This window comes from Staurois parvus, unplaced genomic scaffold, assembly GCF_062004578.1.
Source record: "Staurois parvus isolate SC_StPar_1 unplaced genomic scaffold, SC_StPar_1.0 ptg000059l, whole genome shotgun sequence".
Classification (NCBI taxonomy): domain Eukaryota; kingdom Metazoa; phylum Chordata; class Amphibia; order Anura; family Ranidae; genus Staurois; species Staurois parvus.
Genome location: NW_028317855.1, coordinates 301,935 through 320,164, shown reverse-complemented (window position 1 = coordinate 320,164; position 18,230 = coordinate 301,935). Strand labels below are relative to the sequence as shown.

General features: G+C 44.4%; 1 protein-coding gene across 5 annotated transcripts in view; it reads right to left on the bottom strand.

The window, feature by feature from the left end:
- Window positions 1-18,230, bottom strand: part of ARID4B (AT-rich interaction domain 4B) — an 851,761-nt gene that overhangs the window by 548,281 nt on the left and 285,250 nt on the right. For 4 of the 5 annotated variants that reach the window (XR_016311497.1, XM_089668527.1, XM_089668528.1 and 1 more), the window contains 3 exons: window positions 3,330-3,409; window positions 3,169-3,242; window positions 2,344-2,492 (listed from right to left, as the gene is read on the bottom strand). Coding sequence is in view for 4 of the 5 variants with exons in the window: in XM_089668527.1 (XP_089524653.1) it covers window positions 2,344-2,492; window positions 3,169-3,242; window positions 3,330-3,409 (303 nt within the window). In the remaining variant the exon portion in view is untranslated. Of the gene's footprint in view, window positions 1-2,343; window positions 2,493-3,168; window positions 3,243-3,325; window positions 3,410-18,230 lie in introns of all 5 variants that reach the window. The other variant, XM_089668530.1, reaches the window with a different exon arrangement.

Sequence of the window (18,230 nt, the reverse complement as noted above, 5' to 3'; positions counted from 1 at the left end):
GCATCCTCAAGCAAAAGATCTATAAGGGTGGGAGGCAGTTTACATCCAAACAGCAGCTCTGGGAGGCTATTCTGACATCTTGCAAACAAATTCAAGCAGAAACTGTCCAAAAACTCACAAGTTCAATGGATGCAAGACTTGTGAAGCTGCTATCAAATAAGGGGTCCTAAATTAAAATGTAACGTGACCTGTTAAAACGTTTAAAAAGTTAAAATGTTGTTAAAAGTTTGATTGAAATTGCAGTATATTTACTGAAATCAAAAGCTAACACAACAAATGACCATTTCCAGTTCTTTACAACCTATAAAGTGTTTTGAAACTTACTGTGCGTAATAATTTGGAACACTGCATTTAAAGTTTTTTACGTTTAAAAAAAATACTGTTATCATTAGGAGGTTTGTTCAATAAAATTTGAATTGTACTCTTAATAGTTGATAACATGAGAATTATGCTGACTGTTATTTACATCAATTATTTAGGTAAATGAGAAAAATATAATTTGCATAATAATTTAGCACAGGGTGTATTGCAAACTGGAGAAATACTGGTTTTAATTATCAGTGTTAGATATTTATTGTTTTCCATATTGTGTTATATGTCTTAATTATACCAACTATGAACTATGCTGCCTTAAATATTGATACCTCTGTATCTCCTAGCCTAGTGTGATTAACCGGTTCCCGCCAGGCCACTAGCACAAAGGTGGACGGCAAAACACCTCGTCCCTCTGGGTGGACGCCATATGGCGTCCTTTCAGGCATGCGCAGTGCGCCTGCCCGCAGGGCCGCTCTGCGGAGCAACCTGTCACCAGCCGTGTACATCGGACACGGCAGATGACAGATCTGTGTACTGGCCCCGTTTCCAGTACGATGTGACCTGCTGTGACCAATCACAGCAGGTCACATGGCAGTTGTATACAATGGATGGCTTCCTTGTATGCCATCCACTGTATACAAGTGTGTCTAGCTGTGAATGGTCACAGCCATCACATGCACAAGCTGGGCCAATCACAGCCCAGCTGTGTCATGCGATTAGCCGTGGCCAAATCACAGCTAAGCACAAAAAAGTGAATCGATGTCATTTGGGTAAATGCTTGCTTATAGCAAAGTAATTCTTTGCAATAAGCAAATTGTGTAAAAAAAAAAAAAAAAATACTGATCACTTCCCCAAAGTAGTACAATGTTACTATGGTAACATTATACTACTTTGGTCATAGTGAAATATGGAAAACAAATCTTAAAAAAAAGAGAAAAAAAATGTAATAAAAAATAAAAATAATAAAAAAAATAAAAAATAAAAAAAGGATCAAAAATTTTTTTTTCGTAGTGTCACCAGTCAGTGTCCCTGATCACCGCCATGCCTGTTATATGATGACACTGTACTGCACTAGTGACAGTATGTAAAAAAAAAAAAATTGTGACTTTTTTTAATTTTTACATTTTCTGAAAAATGACAAAAAAATTAAACTTAAAAAAACTTGCCATGCCTCTTATGAAATATGTCGGTTTACTTTGCAAAAAGTGGTCATTTGGGGGATATCTGTACTGTTCTGATATTCTTGGACCTCAAGAAATTAGATTGGCCGTCAGTACTGCAGGATTGATCAATTTTCAGATATATACCATAGTTTGTGAACTCTAACTTTCCTACAAACTAAATAATACATCCTAATTTGGGTTATTTTCACCAAAGACATGTAGCAGAATACATCTTGGCCTAAATTTATGAAGAACAATTATTTGCAAACTTTTATAACAGAAACAAAAGAAAAATTTGTTTTTTTTTCAAAATTTTCGGTCTTTTTTTTGTTAATTTAGCAAAAAATAAAAACTCCAGTGGTGATTAAATACCACCAAAAGAAAGCTCTAGTTGTGTGAAGAAAATGATAAAATTTTAGTTTGAGTACAGTGTTGTATGACCACGCAATTGTCATTCAAAGTGTGAGAGCGCTGAAACCTGAAAAATGGCCTGGGCAGGAAGGGGGTAAAAGTGCCCTGTATGGAAGCGGTTAACACAAATGGTAATTCTTCAATAAAAAAAAAAAAAAAAAAATGTTACATATTTATATTACATTGTTTTTTGCCCTCTTGACTGCTGATTATTTTAGTTTGCGTGGAATAAGGTGAAGTATGGTTAAAAATATATTTATAGCAATGTACAGCTGGGGTCCCTAAGCCTGGAGACTATATCCTTGATTGAGTTCAAACTGGTGAATCAAGCTTTTACATACTTATATTATTTTCCCCATCCTTATTAAACATTAAACCATTCATATTGGCAAAAATATTACACAATAAAACAAAATCCATTGCCTAAAGGAAAAAAAAAAATACAGAAACTCGCCTCCTCTTCAGCACTATTGTTTTCTTGATCATCTTTTGTCTCCCCATCTTCATCTTCTGTTTCACTACTTGAACTTTCTTCTATCAACTCAGTTTTCCAGGTGGTGGGTACTGCTTTGTTTTTTATAAATTCCATGGCATGGTCATACGCTTTGCAATATACACAAATGTCAGTTAAAATATAATTTTGGTACAAAAAAAAAAAAAAAAAAAAGTGTTCTTTTTCAGAAGACGATAAAACATCTAGAAAATACATAATTTTAAAGCCCAGCTCCAGCCAGAATATTTTATTTAGTTTTGGATAGAGTGGAGAAGGGTCAGGTTTTATATAGTGACCTCTTCAAGGTATTTGCTTTTGTTTGTGTCCCTTTTGGTTTTCTCCCCCCTTTCAATAAATATAACATATTTACATGTCTAATGCAAATGCTACTTGTATGTTACTTTCTACAGAAAAGAATACGATAGTATAATTTGAACATCAGTATTTATTCACTAAATGATTATCTACAATGTGGTTAAGCAGTCCGACAGTGAGTAATAAAAATGCTAAATACAGTTGCAATGATTCTGAAAGAAAAGTGTACAGTATATTTTACATACTATAGAAATAATATGGCGATGCATATATATGCAAAAATCGATAAAGATATACAAACATTTTTCTTAAGTTCTCAATTTTACTGCTTTTCTTCTATTACACAGTACATGTGGAGTGTTTAAAGGCAAAGAGATTAGAGAGGTGATTGGTACAGTTTATTTGATCTGCTGTTAAAATTCCCCCATTCTTTGAAACAGAAAAATAGTCACTTTAGCAAATTGCTCTTACCTGGTTTTAAAACACAATCAGTTTTAAGAGAGTTATCACCAATGTCTCGAATATCTGTTTTCACTACAGAAAATCTGTAAAAATCAACAAAAGTTGTCAGAATCAACTACTTGTTAATATATCTGCCAGCAATAAAAATGAAAAAAAAAAAACTTACTTACAATTTGCCATCTTTAAATGAGCGTACAAAAATAAAATCTTTTTTAACAGCTATGTCATCGCAACACTCTGGTGATACCACCTGTTAAATGAGAACACAGATGAAAATGTGTTTAATATACACTTTTACAGCTTACAACCTAAATATATTTAAACTCTAGGGAAATTAGGGGAGTGTATACTTTACTAACACTGGAAATGTATATGGATTCAACCAATCTTTCATGCCTGGTACACATAGTAAGTTTTTTTTAGTTTAACCCAGTGGGTTGAATGAATAAAAAAATCAAAAAAAAAAAAAAAAAAAAAACTGAGCAGGTCTCTGTATTAACTATGCAATGTTAGTACAGCAATTTCCCTGCTGTGCTATTGTGTTCTCATAGGGGGGGCACCCCCCACCAGAACACACTGGTCAGCTATTTGCTAAGAGTGCTGATCGGATGCTGGTTTACCAGCATGCTCTTTAGACAGAAACTGGTTGTGAGATCACACATAAATAGAAAACCTCCTTATGCACAATCCTATACTCACAGTTGATCCAGAGAAAGGCAAAAAAAAATTAAAAAAACAATAAAGCATGATCCAATTTTCTCCAGTGGGGGAAAAAATCCTTCCTGACCACCAAAGCAAATCAGATATTCCCTGGATCAACTTTATCTATAATATTCGGATCCAGTTATATTTTGTGAAATTAGGAAAAAAGCCAGGCCTTTTTTAAAACTTTCTACTGAGCTGCCAGAACCATGTCCTGAGGGAGTCCCTTTTCCTCCAGATGTAAAGAGTGCTCCCTTGTCCTCTGTGATGACCTTAACGTGAACAACTCTACGTAAACATAAAGTTAAGTATAGAACTTTATATGACTGATTTTTCCTAAACAAGGTTTCTATTTTATAGAGTAACTATAATAATACTTGAATCTATTTTTATTTTTTTTTAAAGACTACTCATGGTGGCAAATTACTTTTTGTCCTTGTGCGCTTTCCAAAAGTTGTGTGGGTGAGTTTGATGCACTCCCGCTTACATTCTATAGGCTGCCAGCACATAGCTCAGCACTGTAAAATAAATGAACCAATTGCCTCTGGCCACTGCATAGAGCAGTAACCAATTGTGAATTAGCCCTAAAACTCTGCCTCATTTATCAAAAAAACCCATCTCATTAGCTATAAAAAAAACTGCAGACTGACATTTGTAGGGTACAGCCTCTTAAGAACAAAATTTCTCTTCTGTTCATTAAAGGACACAAGATTGATAGATCTTAACCACTGGGTTATATCGCCACCTGCAGGAGTAGAATACTAGGTACTCTAAAAACAAAAATGCACCCCCTTGACCCTAAATTTGATATTGTGGGCCTTGCTGGCTTGGTGGCTTCATTCCCCAATACTGCTCTCTGGGAAATAATTTCTCCTGTTTCGCTGGACAGTGGTGACAATATACACTAGCCTTTATGGTCGGCAAGGAATTTTGGGACATCTTTAAGGGTCAATGGACAGCAAGAGTATCTTGACTGCCAATCAAGGAACTTAGGGCGATCTGTCTCTCTCTTTTGCACTAGTCCAATCATTTGGGAGATCACCTGTTTGGGATTTTGTCAGATGATGGCACAGCTGTGGCATATATCTATTATCAAGGAGGCACAAAAAATATGTCCGCCACTTTGGTGGTCTCCAACATTTTTTGTTAGGTGGAGAAGCTTATTCTGGCTCTCTCTAAGGTGACACTATGGGATTTCAATTTGTTACTTTGTCTTACAAAAGCCCAGTTTGAAAATATTTGCAAAATTCTCATTGGCCAGCGAGAAGATGGCTTTTTTATTGGCCATTTCCTCTGCACATATTGTTTCTTCTGAAACTTGTTTTGGCTGTCCCAAGCTGGTTTATCATAGAGAGAGAGAGAGAGAGCTTTATACTGTCTAGAAGTGGTTCAGGTCAGTAGGGTGTATCTAGAAGTCACAGTTCCTTTTTCATCATCAGGATTCCCTTTTCGTAATTACAGATGGTCCTCGTAAAAGGTCAAGCTGCCTGATAAGCAACTCTTTACAGGGGGATTTGACAGATCACTCTTTCAGGGTCTTGAACCTCTTATTTCTTCCACTGACGATTCCACTAAAGTGGTCAGTGCATTCTGGGTTTTGCCACCAGGCTTCAGCTTGTCAAATACTGTAAAGTGGCCACTTGATAATTGGTTCATACAGTTACCAAATTTAAAGTAAATGTTATTGCATCCTCTGATGTTACTTTTGGATGCAAGGTATTACAGGCAGCTGTATTATCTCCTGCTTTTGGAATTATCCAGTTTGGCTGTTTTCCTTATCTTGCCCACTTTTCTGTGGATACTGCTTTGTGATGCCCCAGAGAGACTTTTGTACTCACACATATTCCTTTTACTGCTGGCTACCAACTGAAGGTTGTGGTGGAGGGAGGTGAGGGTCCATCAGCAGGAGCCACACCTATGCTGTTTTTTGTGTTTGTACCTAGCGTCCTACTACTGCAGGTGACAGTGGTCTAGGTCTATCAATCCTTGCTGTGTCCTTCAATTAATGCACAGAAAAAAAAAATTGTGCAGGGTACAACAACCATATTTTTCCAATTCTATTTAGTAGCCATAATTCAGCGGTTTCCTGAATGATTAGCTGAAAATTATAGGAAATATACCTATTAGGCAAAATATTGGGATTATTAACAGGGATGCGCAAATGATACAGCCCAATGCCCAGTACTTGCAGTTCTGGACACCGGGCAGGTGGTTTTCTTACTGTTAGCCCTGCTGTGGGCAAGCACCAGGGTTTACTATTTTTTTGCCCCTGCAATCCTGTTCTAAGCAGTACTGATCGACTCACTTTTGCAGACTGCAGAAGGCCCCCCCAAAGTCCTGCTGTGGGACTTTGTAGAGGCTATCTGCGCGGCCCAGGGAGAGTTCCATAGTGCAGGCTGGAGATCAGAGCCGCGGGAGGCCAGGCTCAAGGGCCATGTCAACCTACTGAACTAGAGACCGATCTAGGAAGAGATCCGGGAGAAGGAGGGAAGAGACAGCACTGTCCACTGGACACACCTCCACTGGGACAACATTGCCTCTCCTCCACCTGTGGGACCGACACCTGGACAGATCCTCAGCAGTTAGGGACACCCACCCCCAAACCTATAGTGACCCCTAATATCATTTCTACTGGGGACACTGATCACCGACCCTCCAAACCTATATGGGGGGACTCTGACTCAATATATCACTTATGCTGTGGAAGACGTTGACACCTATCTGATACCCCTAATAGACCCCAGATCTCTTCATAAAGAGAACCTGTCATGGCCCATGATACCACAAGGGATGCTGTTCATCCTTGTGATAGCTCGGAACAAAAAAAACAAAAAACAAAAAAAAACACCTTTTTTAGATAAAATAATAAAAAGTAAAAAAAACAAAACAAAATCCTCTGCTTACACACAAATGCGAAAATATATGTAAACCGTGATCGCACCACACTTGTGACATATTGCCGCGAACGTCAAAGACACAATTCTAGCTCAAGACTTCCTAAACTGGTAACCTGTAAAAGGCATTTAAAGCATCACCTATGGAGAATTTTAGCTACCATAGTTTGGTGCCTTCCACGGGCATAAGCAGTTTTAAAGTGTGACATTTTGGGTATCTATTTACTTGGTGTGACATCTTTTACATAAACTTTTACAAAACTGGGTAGTATATTGTGCTTGTATGCAATAAAATTCATTAAAATGAATTTTTAAAAAAAAGTTCCATGTGCAAATACCATGAGACAAAAAAAATTGCAGTACCCAACATATACAGTGGGGCAAAAAAGTATTTAGTCAGCCACCAATTGCGCAAGTTCTCCCACTTCAAAAGATGAGAGGCCTGTAATTGGCATCATAGGTAGACCTCAACTATGAGACACAAAATGAGAAAAAATATCCAATCACATTGGCTGATTTGGAAAGAATGTATTTGCAAATTATGGTGGAAAATAAGTATTTGGTCAATATCAAAAGTTCATCTCAATACTTTGTTATATATCCTTTGTACATCCTGTACATGGATCAGTCGCCCTGGTCCCTTTGCGGAGAAACAGCCCCAAAGCATGATGTTGCCACCCCCATGCTTCACAGTAGGTATGGTGTTCTTTGGATGCAACTCAGCATTCTCTCTCCTCCAAACACGACGAGTTGTGTTTCTACCAAACAGTTCTATTTTGGTTTCATCTGACCATATGACATTCTCCCAATCCTCTTCTGGATCATCCAAATGCTCTCTAGCAAACTTCAGATGGGCCCGGACATGTACTGGCTTAAGCAGGGGGACACGTCTGGCACTGCAGGATCTGAGTCCCTGGCGGCGTAGTGTGTTACTGATGGTAGTCTTTGTTACGTTGGTCCCAGCTCTCTGCAGGTCATTCACTAGGTCCCACTGTGTGGTCCTGGGATTTTTGCTCACCGTTCTTGTGATCATTTTGACCCCACGGGGTGAGATCTTGCATGGAGCCCCAGATCGAGGGAGATTATCAGTGGTCTTGTATGTCTTCCATTTTCTAATTATTGCTCACACAGTTGATTTGTTCACACCAAGCTGCTTGCCTATTGCAGATTCAGTCTTTCCAGCCTGGTGCAGGTCTACAATTTTGTTTCTGGTGTCCTTCGACCATAGTGGAGTTTGGAGTGTGACTGTTTGAGGTTGTGCACAGGTGTCTTTTATACTGATAACAAGTTCAAACAGGTGCCATTGATACAGGTAATGAGTGCAGGACAGAGGAGCCTCTTAAAGAAGAAGGTACAGGTCTGTGAGAGCCAGAAATCTTGCTTGTTTGTAGGTGACGAAATACTTATTTTCCACCATAATTTGCAAATTCTTTCCAAATCAGCCAATGTGATTGTCTGGATTTTTTTTCTCATTTTGTCTTTCATAGTTGAGGTCTACCTATGATGCAAATTACAGGCCTCTCTCATCTTTTTAAGTGGGAGAACTTGCACAATTGGTGGCTGACTAAATACTTTTTTGCCCCACTGTATACAGTATATGTTTGGGGGTTCTAAATAATTTTCTAGCAAACAAAAGCTGATTTTTACATGTAGCAAAAGAATGTCAGAATTGGCCTGGTAGGCAAGTGGTTAATGGAGCAGACACCGGAGCCTGATTTGGGTGCTCAGTACCCAAGTGCTTCCGTGTGCAAAGGCAACCTGAAAGTTTTTTTTTTTGTTTTTTTTTTTAAGGGCCGAAGCCTTATTTTTAACAGCCCCAGACATTCCTAAATCGGTTTAGTTTAAAATTATTTTTTTTTTTTTATTAGGACAAGTAGATTGGGACCCCAGTTTGGTCCCTAGGACAAGTAGTTTTTTTTTTTAAACTTCCACACCCCTGATTAATGATGGCTATGTGAATGCCTGAAACGTTGGCACAGCACAACTTTATAGAATTAATGACCTATTTAAAAAGATGTTAATTATATTCACTTTGCATAGACAGCAACACTTATACAAATACGAAGGCATTCAAGTCAAACCAGGACTTTAATTTTACAGGTATAAAAAGGGATGCTAGCATAGTGGTACTACATGCAGTAGTAAGTGGCAAGCGTGTCCTATTACTGATAGAAGGCTCCCATGCCACAGGCCAGTCCAAAGACCATTAGTCAAGATGGCAGACAAGAGTGTTTGTGTGTACATGGAACAGCGTGTGGGTATGAAGTTTCTTGTGAACAAAGGCGTAAAAACCCGCGGATATTTTCAGAAGAAATCAAGCACAGTACGGTGATGAGATGCTCAGCCACAGTAAGATATTTGAATGGTGTAAACATTTCAAAGATGGTCAAACGTCCTTCAGTGATGATCCCAGCCCACAGCAGTCATTCCTGTGAACATTTAGTACATGGAATGCCAGATCCTAAATAATTAGTGCATAACCTGTCGTGAAACTGCACAGAGATAAATTTTTCTGTAGGAATGGTGAACACAATCATTCACCAAAGTCCTAGGATGGTTGCAGTGTACTGACAAATCTTTCTATGCCAAAGATTTCTAGGCGTTAGTTAAAGGCTGGGATAAGTGTATAAGGGCTCATGTACAATGCAGCTGATAAACTGACATTCAGGAGCTTTTCTGCGTTTTTTTTTTTCAGCAGCCCCTGAACTCTACCTAATGTTTTCCTTTGTGTCCATGTACACATAGTCGTTTACAGGCAGTTGAGTTTACAGTTTTTTCGAATGCAGCAAAATTGCGTTCAGGAGTAGATTTTACCAGCGTTTCAAATGCCAAACACTTGTAAACGCGGTTAACCACGTTTATAAGCGTTTGCGTTTATAAGCGGTTTTTGACTGGTCCATATCCAGGGCACAATTCACTAAGCGGTATCCTACCACATTCAAATATGCGGTAGGATACCACATAGCATTTTAAAAAAAAAAATTTGAATCCACTAAAAAAGGCTACTAAAATACTGCATGAGTTATTTTATCAAGTCATGCAGTATTTTAGTAGTGAAAAGCATACATCATGTTTGGGGTTTCCATTGACAGCTGATTGTAAGAATTGCCGGCAATTTAAAAAAACGGAGTGGAATCCCCTCTACCATCCATACCAAGCCCTTCGGGTCTGGTATGGATTGTGAGGGGACGCCCCACTCCAAAGTTACAAAAAAAAAAAAAAAATGGAGTGCGGTTCCCCCCCAAAATCCATACCAGACCCTTATCCGAGCATGCAGCCCGGCAGATCAGGAAAGGGGGGGGCGCGATTGAGTTGATGGGGACAAGGGCCTTCCCCACAACCCCGAGCTGTGGTTGTGGGGTCCTGTGGGCGGGGGGCTTTTGGAATCTTGAAGCCCCCAGATCCCGGCCCCCCCCCCTCCTCCATGTGAATGAGTATGGGGTACATGGTACCACTACCCATTCACAAAAAAAAAGCTGTGGTGTGAAAAAAGACAGGAGACATTCTTTGACAAGTCCTTCAATAAAAGAATGTCCCCCGAAGTAGATCCAACGTCCATCACGATGGCTGCCACCGCTCTGAAGGAAAAAAGAAAAAAAAGGCTCTGCTCCCGACACTGGCCTCCAGCCGTCTGCCTCTGAGCTGGTTTGGCAGTTCTTAAATATGTAAAGGGCGGGGTCATCATATGTGACTCCGCCCCGTGTGATGTCAGTGACCAGCATGCCCCAGTCAATTATGTCGGGTGACTTCATAAAATAACTCATGTGGTATTTAAGTGGCTTTTTTTAGTGAACTTACTATTTTTCAGTGCATTCTGGGCATTTGGGAAGGTCTCCTGAGGTTATGTTTTAAAAACGCTTCTAAACGCAAACGCGCATAAATGCGGTAGGTAAAAGCAGCTAAACTGACGTTTTTAACCTACATTTTCTAGCAGTCAGTTTCCAGCGGTCACAAGAGTTTTTCAAACGCCCCGTGTACACAAGCTCTAAATGTAGCAAAGGATTTGAGATCTTTGATTTCTAGAGCTATTACAGCAGGTATTTTTTTCACAGGATGAAACTGAGATGTTCATTCCACAAGCGCACATTATGCCTGCGTTTCACCATTTGCCCAAAGGTCCATAAGGAGTTAAATCCCCTGAAGGATAGACCCATAGTTTTAGGCATTGGGTCTTTGAATGAATGCCTCAGCCAGTGGGTGGATCATCAGCTACAACCACTAGTGACAGAATTACCAAATTATCACATGAATACTAAACAGTTTTTGGCAAGGTTGCATGATTTTGAATGGCAGTCCGATTATGTATGGGTTACGTGAGGTGTAACTAGCTTATATTCCTCTATCCCTAATGGTTTGGGTTTACATGTTGTTTCATATTTCTTGAGGCGTTTTAGCACATATTCCTTAGTTCATCAGGAGTAGAGATGAGCGAATTATTCAAAAATTCGGTTCGGCTGATTCGCCGAATTCGCCGATGAAATTCGCTTCGTGCCGAATATATTCGCTGCGAATTTAACTTATAAAAAGGGTGTTTCTAGGCTTCAGAGAGCCTTTATATTAGTGCAGAACACTGTACCTTTAATTTAAATGCCCTTGGAGTCTGCTGGGGAAGAGAAATAATACTGTCAGTCAGTATGACATGCAGATGAGTGCCGTCGATCTTAGAATCACCGCACACTTCACTCATTTGGGCAGTCACGGGGCCAAAACCAGAGTGTGGAGCCACAGTGTGGCGGTGGAGGCAGCAGCAATGGGAGGCCATACAGCACCCTATGACAAAATGGAACCCACCAGCAGTGTGAGGAGACCTGAAAGTGGCACATGGCAGAGTGTGGCGATGGAGACAGCAGCAATGGGAGGCCGTAAAGGGACCCATGACACACTCTGGACCTGGCAGCAGCATGAGGAGGCGGTACAGGGGCCCATGACAGATTACGGGCCTGGCAGCAGCATGAGGAGTCGGTACAGGGACCCATGGCAGATTACGGGCCTGGCAGCAGCATGAGGAGGCGGTACAGGGGCCCATGGCAGAGTGGCGGAGCGTAAGCAGCTAAAATTGAAGGCCATACAGAGGCCTATGTTAAAAAGTCCCCCCAGCAGCAGCGTGCGGAGACGACTATCAAGAGTCCAATGGCAGAGTGGCGGAGCAGAAGCAGCTTCAATTGAAGGCCATACACAGGCCTAGGTTAAAAAGCGGAAGCCGTCAGCAGCGTGAGCAGACGACAGAGGCACGTGGCGCAGGGTGGCGGTGGATGCAGCAGTATTCGGAAGCCAAACACAGGCCTCGGTTAAAAAGCGGAAGCCGTCAGCAGCGTGAGCAGATGACAGAGGCACATGGCGCAGGGTGGCGGTGGAGGCAGCAGCAATGGAAGGCCATACAGCAACCTATCACAAAATGGAACCCACCAACAGTGTAAGGAGACCTGAAAGTGGCACATGGCGCAGGGTGGCGGTGGAGGCAGCAGTATTCGGAAGACATACACAGGACTAGTTTAAAAAGCGGAAGCCGTCAGCAGCGTGAGCAGACGACAGAGGCACATGGCGCAGGGTGGCGGTGGAGGCAGCAGTATTCGGAAGCCATACACAGGCCTAGGTTAAAAAGCGGAAGCCGTCAGCAGCATGAGCAGACGACAGAGACACATGGCGCAGGGTGGCGGTGGAGGCAGCAGTATTCGGAAGCCATACACAGGCCTAGGTTTAAAACTGGAACCCAGCAGCGTGAGCAGACCACAAAGACACACATGGCAGAGGATGGATCTGGCAGCAGTATGAGAAGGCGGTACAGGGGCCCGTGGCACAGTGTGGTGATGGGGGCTACAGCAACTGGATGCCAGAAAGTGGCCGATAGGGCTATATACTGCATGACTACATAGGTGGTTTTTATAGTACTTTATTTTGGCCTCCCTCTCAGCAGGTGTGAAAAAGGCCACCATTTTTGAACGGTAGCGAGGGTCCAACAAGGTGGACAGCCAAAAGTCATCCCTCTGTCTGATGGTTATTATTCGGCTGTCGCTACGCAAGCAACCGAGCATGCTATGGGCCATTTGTGCCAAGGAATGCGAGGGACTCCCTGCCTCCATCTCCACAGCATACTGCCACGGTGCGTCTGGGTCCTCTGTCTCCTCCTCCTCCTCTACCAGATGCTCCTGCTCCTCCACTCCTGTCCGCTGAGTGGAAAAACCACCCATTTCACTCAATAATTCCTGAGCACCAATGTCCTCCTCTACCTCCTCCTCTTCTTCCTGTCCTGCCCCCACAGGGGTCATGTGGCGTTGAGATCTGTGCGCCACGTCTACCGCACCCTGACCAGCCATTGTTAACAGCATTTGTTCCAGGACGTGCAACAGAGGAATGACGTCGTTCATCCCATAGTCCTGCCGACTCACGAATAGCGTGGCCTCCTCAAAGGGCCTGAGCAAGCGGCAGGTGTCACGCATGAGCTGCCAATGGCTGACATCTAAGTTACACAGGGGAGTACCTTTATCCGCTTGTAACATCAGGAAATTGGTGATGGCCTTTCGCTGTTCGTAAAGGCGGTCTAACATATGTAGGGTTGAATTCCACCTTGTTGCAACGTCGCAGATCAGGCGATGCTGTGGAATTCCGTTCTGCCGCTGCAGCTCAAGGAGGGTGTGCTTTGCGGTATAGGAATGGCTGAAATGCATGCAAAGTTTACGTGACATTTTAAGGATGTCTTGCAGTGGGATGGTGGATTTTAGGAACCGCTTGACAACCAGATTGAACACGTGAGCCATGCATGGCGCATGGCACAACCTTCCTTGACGCAGAGCAGACACCATGTTCTTTCCGTTGTCGGTCAACAGGGTTCCGATTTTCAGTTTGCGCGGAGACAGCCATCTGTCGATTTCTCTGTTCATTACACTCAGAAGTTCCTCCCGTGTGACTACGTTCGCCAAGGCATACCAGGTGCAGCACAGCGTGACACCGTTGCGCCCTGCACATGTGATATGCCGGTCGGGTAATGGGACTTGGCACGGGGGTGGCGGCTGAGGACACGGCGGATGAAGAGGTGGTAGAGGCGGACATCTTTGCTGGACCAAGGACGTGCAAACGTGGAGGCAAAAGCAGCGTGACCTGTCCAAGTTGCTGGTGCGGCTGTGTCGGCACCACGTTCACCCAGTGGGCCGTAAATGACATGTACTGTCCCTGACCGTAGTTACAGCTCCACACGTCGGCGCTGCCGTGCACTTTGGCAGAGACCGACATGCTCAAAGACTGGCCCACCATCTCTTCTACATGTGAATGCAGGGCTGGCACTGCCTTTTTGGCGAAGAAATGCCGGCTTGGCACTCTCCACCGCGGCTCGGCACAAGCCATCATTTCTCGGAAAGGTGCTGAGTCCACCACTTGGAAAGGGAGGGACTGCAGCACCAGCTGGACGTTCAGCTTCTGCACCGTCGGGTGCGTGCTCGCAAACTGTTGTCTCTTGGAAACGGATTCCAAGAAAGACTGCTGACGGAATCCGTGAAGAGGAGTAGCAGGAGAAGGAGCATCTGAACGAGCGGAAGATGCAAACGAGCGACAACTCCCCTCAGCAGAGGTGTTGGAGCCTTGACTGGCTGATAGAGGGCGATTGACGTCGGGTGACGGAGCAAGTAACGGAGCGGGTGATGGAGCGGGGGCTGGGGCAGGCAGAACCGCCGTATCTTTATCACAGTTTTCCCAGGCCACCGAATGGCAACACTGCATATGCTGACGCAACGCTGTAGTCCCAACATTGGCCCCCTGGCCACGCTTGACTTTCCGGCCACATAGTCGACATACGGCTACGTTTACTTCCTCGGGCGGCGTGACGAAAAATTGCCACACCGCCGAGTAGGAAACTTTGCCCCCGCTACTCCTCACTGGCTGACTGCTACTTCCTCCGTGCACACCGGCACCACTACTGGCCGTGGTGGTAGGCTGCAGTGGAGCTGGTGCTCTACTCCGTGGCCGTTTGGCTCCACTGACACTGCTGCGACCCTGCTGCCTCCTGGGCAACCCACCGACTGTTTTGCTCGCTGGCAAGCTGGCACCCTCTTCTCCTGATGATGCGGAAGCAATAGCCTGATGACGACGAGGCTGCCAAGTACGATCAGCCTCATCATCATCAATTAGGGTCTCCGCGTCACTACTAGCCCCCTCGGCTGCGTGTGGGTCAGGAGACAGACCTGTCTCTAGACCGGCTACCGAGCCACTCTCCTCGCCAGTACTTCTTCGCCTGGCTGCTGAAGAGGCGGATGTCTCCCCCCGTTCCTGACCGCCCTCTGTTAGCTCTTCCTCACTGTACAGTGGGGCTGAGCCCACAGCATGCGATACTTCGTTTGGTGAGGGAACACCAAAGGACAGGGGCAGGTAGAGGACACGTGATTTCAGTGGGCTTGCTCCCGGGCCATGCCAACTAACGGTTGTGTCTGACGTACCCACCAACCGTTGGCTGTAGGTGTCAGAGGTGACCTGGGAAGAGGAAGACGACCGAGTCAACCAATTGATGACGGCAGGGTTGTCGGTGGAGACACGACCGCTGGATGACACCGGGAGCACTGGCCTCTGGCTGCGACTAGTGCTGCCTCGACCCCTTCCTCTGCTGCCACGTCTGCTCGCTCCTGAAACATTGCCTCCTCTGCCACTCCTCTACGTGTTGTCTGACATACTCTTTAATTCAATAAGCACCCCAAAAATAAAACTGGATTTAACTCTTTGAATGTACAATAGTGGTTGTGAAGCAGAAAGTCAGTTTATTTAGCACAATCGGTCAATTGCAGCTTGCCGTTGGCTGGAAACTGTACGTTTATGTCACTGGAATGCACTAATCACCCAAAAAATATTACCGCCACCCGGCGTGTAAATGGATCCAACTCTTTGAACGTACAATAGTGGTTGTGAAGCAGAAAGTCAGTTTATTTAGCACAATCGGTCAATTGCAGCTTGCCGTTGGCTGGAAACTGTACGTTTATGTCACTGGAATGCACTAATCACCCAAAAAATATTACCGCCACCCGGCGTCTAAATGGATCTAACTCTTTGAACGTACAATAGTGGTTGTGAAGCAGAAAGTCAGTTTATTGTACACAATCGGTCAATTGCAGCTTGCCGTTGGCTGGAAACTGTACGTTTCTGTCACTGGAATGCACTAATCATCCAAAAAATATTACCGCCAGCCGGCGTGTAAATGGATTTAACTCTTTGAACGTACAATAGTGGTTGTGAAGCAGAAAGTCAGTTTATTTTGCACAATCGGCAAACTGCAGCACCAACTGTGCACGACAGCCACCAAAAAAAAAAAAGGGTGTATGTCACTTTAAATTTTTGATTCTTTGATAGCTGTGGCCCTAAGTAACGATTCTGTGTCCCTGAGTAACGATTCTGTGTCCCTGAGTAACGATTCTGAGTCCCTGAGTAACGATTCTGTGTCCCTGAGTAACGATTCTGAGTCCCTGAGTAACGATTCTGTGTCCCTGAGTAACGATTCTGTGTCCCTGAGTAACGATTCTGTGTCCCTGAGTAACGATTCTGTGTCCCTGAGTAACGATTCTGTGTCCCTGAGTAACGATTCTGTGTCCCTGAGTAACGATTCTGTGGCCCTAAAGTCTCTGTGGCCCTAACTCTGTCCCTTAATACAGACAGGTCTGTCTCTCTTGAATGACCGGAGGCTAATGGAGAATTCTAAGATGGCCGCGATTTATAGGTCCACCATTACACAGTGCTGGCTGGCTGCTGATTGGCTAATGCGATCACATGTCATGATTCATGACTCATGAATGCATTATGGGTCAGCGCGCCTTGTCTGCGCGCCTTCCCAGAGATCCCCGCCCCATCTTCTCTGTCCATTTTCTCCTGTCGCCACACATGTCGCCGCCATTTTTGGGAAAATTCGATTCGTGCATCCGAAGTTTGCTAATCTTCGGATTCGTCGCGAATGGAATTTTTCCAAATCTTCGGAATGAATTCCACTTCGTCATGTTCGATTCGCTCATCTCTAATCAGGAGTTCATTCTTTTGAGTCTGAAGTATTTGTTGACCCATAACTTTTACATGTTTGATGGGGATTGCTACCTCCAGAAGTGTGGAGCATCTATGGGAGCTAGGTTCTCTCCTTCCCCAGACAACCTGTTTATTGTTCTTTTGCTACATTGATGATCTGCTATTCATATGTTCCAAGGATGCTGGCAACTTGGATGATTGGCTGTAATATCTCAATGACAGTTAGCTTAATTTGCAGTTTACGGGTGTCACGGAGCTGGTCCTTCCTTCCCCATCCTCCAGGTTTGCTGGCTGCCACCCCCCACTACTCAGCAGCCCCTCACTCTTCTGTCCTGCCCATGCTGGGACTTCCAGTCCTCCGTGTCCCTGACACAGGCAGCCCTCAGCAGCCCCTCACCCTCCTCGCTTGCAGTCTGGCCTCCTGCTTAAGGAATCCACAAACAGGCCCCCTCCTCCCTTTCCCCTCATGCACAAATTCCTAAGCTCCATGGGCAGGTCTGGAGACCTGGGAGAAAGGGCCCATTGCCATGGTAACCCGACAGGAAGTATCCAGGTACCAGCTCTATACTTAAGGGTGAACAGGAAAACCCCCGTGTGTTCTCCTCGCTGCGTGTGTGAGAGAAGGCTGTGCTGAGGGCCAGCTTCTCTCTTCCGACCATCCCCCGTCCTCCTCCTCATCTCCCGGACTGTCTGTGCCTCCTGGAATCCCTGCACTGTGGAGGAATCTTCTGCTGTCCCCGTGAATCTGCCTGGCTGGATCTATCCCCTGGACTTAACCCCTTGCTCTCCGTGAACTTGCCTTGACTTAACCCTTCCCTGTCTGGAGCCTCCTGTGTAGACTAACCCTGTGGATTACCATACCCCTGTTGTTCCATATTGCCTTCCAGAGAACTGTACTGTGTTGCTGTGTCTGGTGTGGACCTATGGACTAAAGGAACTGTTGTCTGTGCCCCACAAACCTCCCCAATAAAAGCCGGGTTCCGTGCAATCTGTCTCTGTGTGCTCTCTGGTTCTCTTGACAACGGGACATATGGATAGTGGATCAATCTCTTTTCTCGAAGTCATTTTGAGCAGTTGTCAGAAAAGTCTAGCCCATAATGCAGGAGAAGATTCGGGGCACACAAGTATGCGTATACGCAGAACAGTGACAGGCCAGACAGACGTGCATAGGTGAGCGCAGTTGCACACGCACTCGCTCATCTAGGCACATTCCTGTCACTAATGCTGGTGCCAAAAGGGCTATTTAAACTGGCTGCAGTATTGTCTCTTTGCCGTTTGGTCTTTAGCTCCTGAGTGTGTATCCTGATCCTTGTGCCTGACTCCTGATACTGAACCAGCTTGTTCCTGACCTCCGCTTGTCTGCTACCTGCCCTGACCCCTGGCTTTTCTTGGATTACTCTTCTGCCTCCTGCTCTTTTCTGATTGAACTTCTGCTGCTGACCTAGCCTGTGACCCGACTACAGTACATCCTACCGTCTATGCCTGATCTGC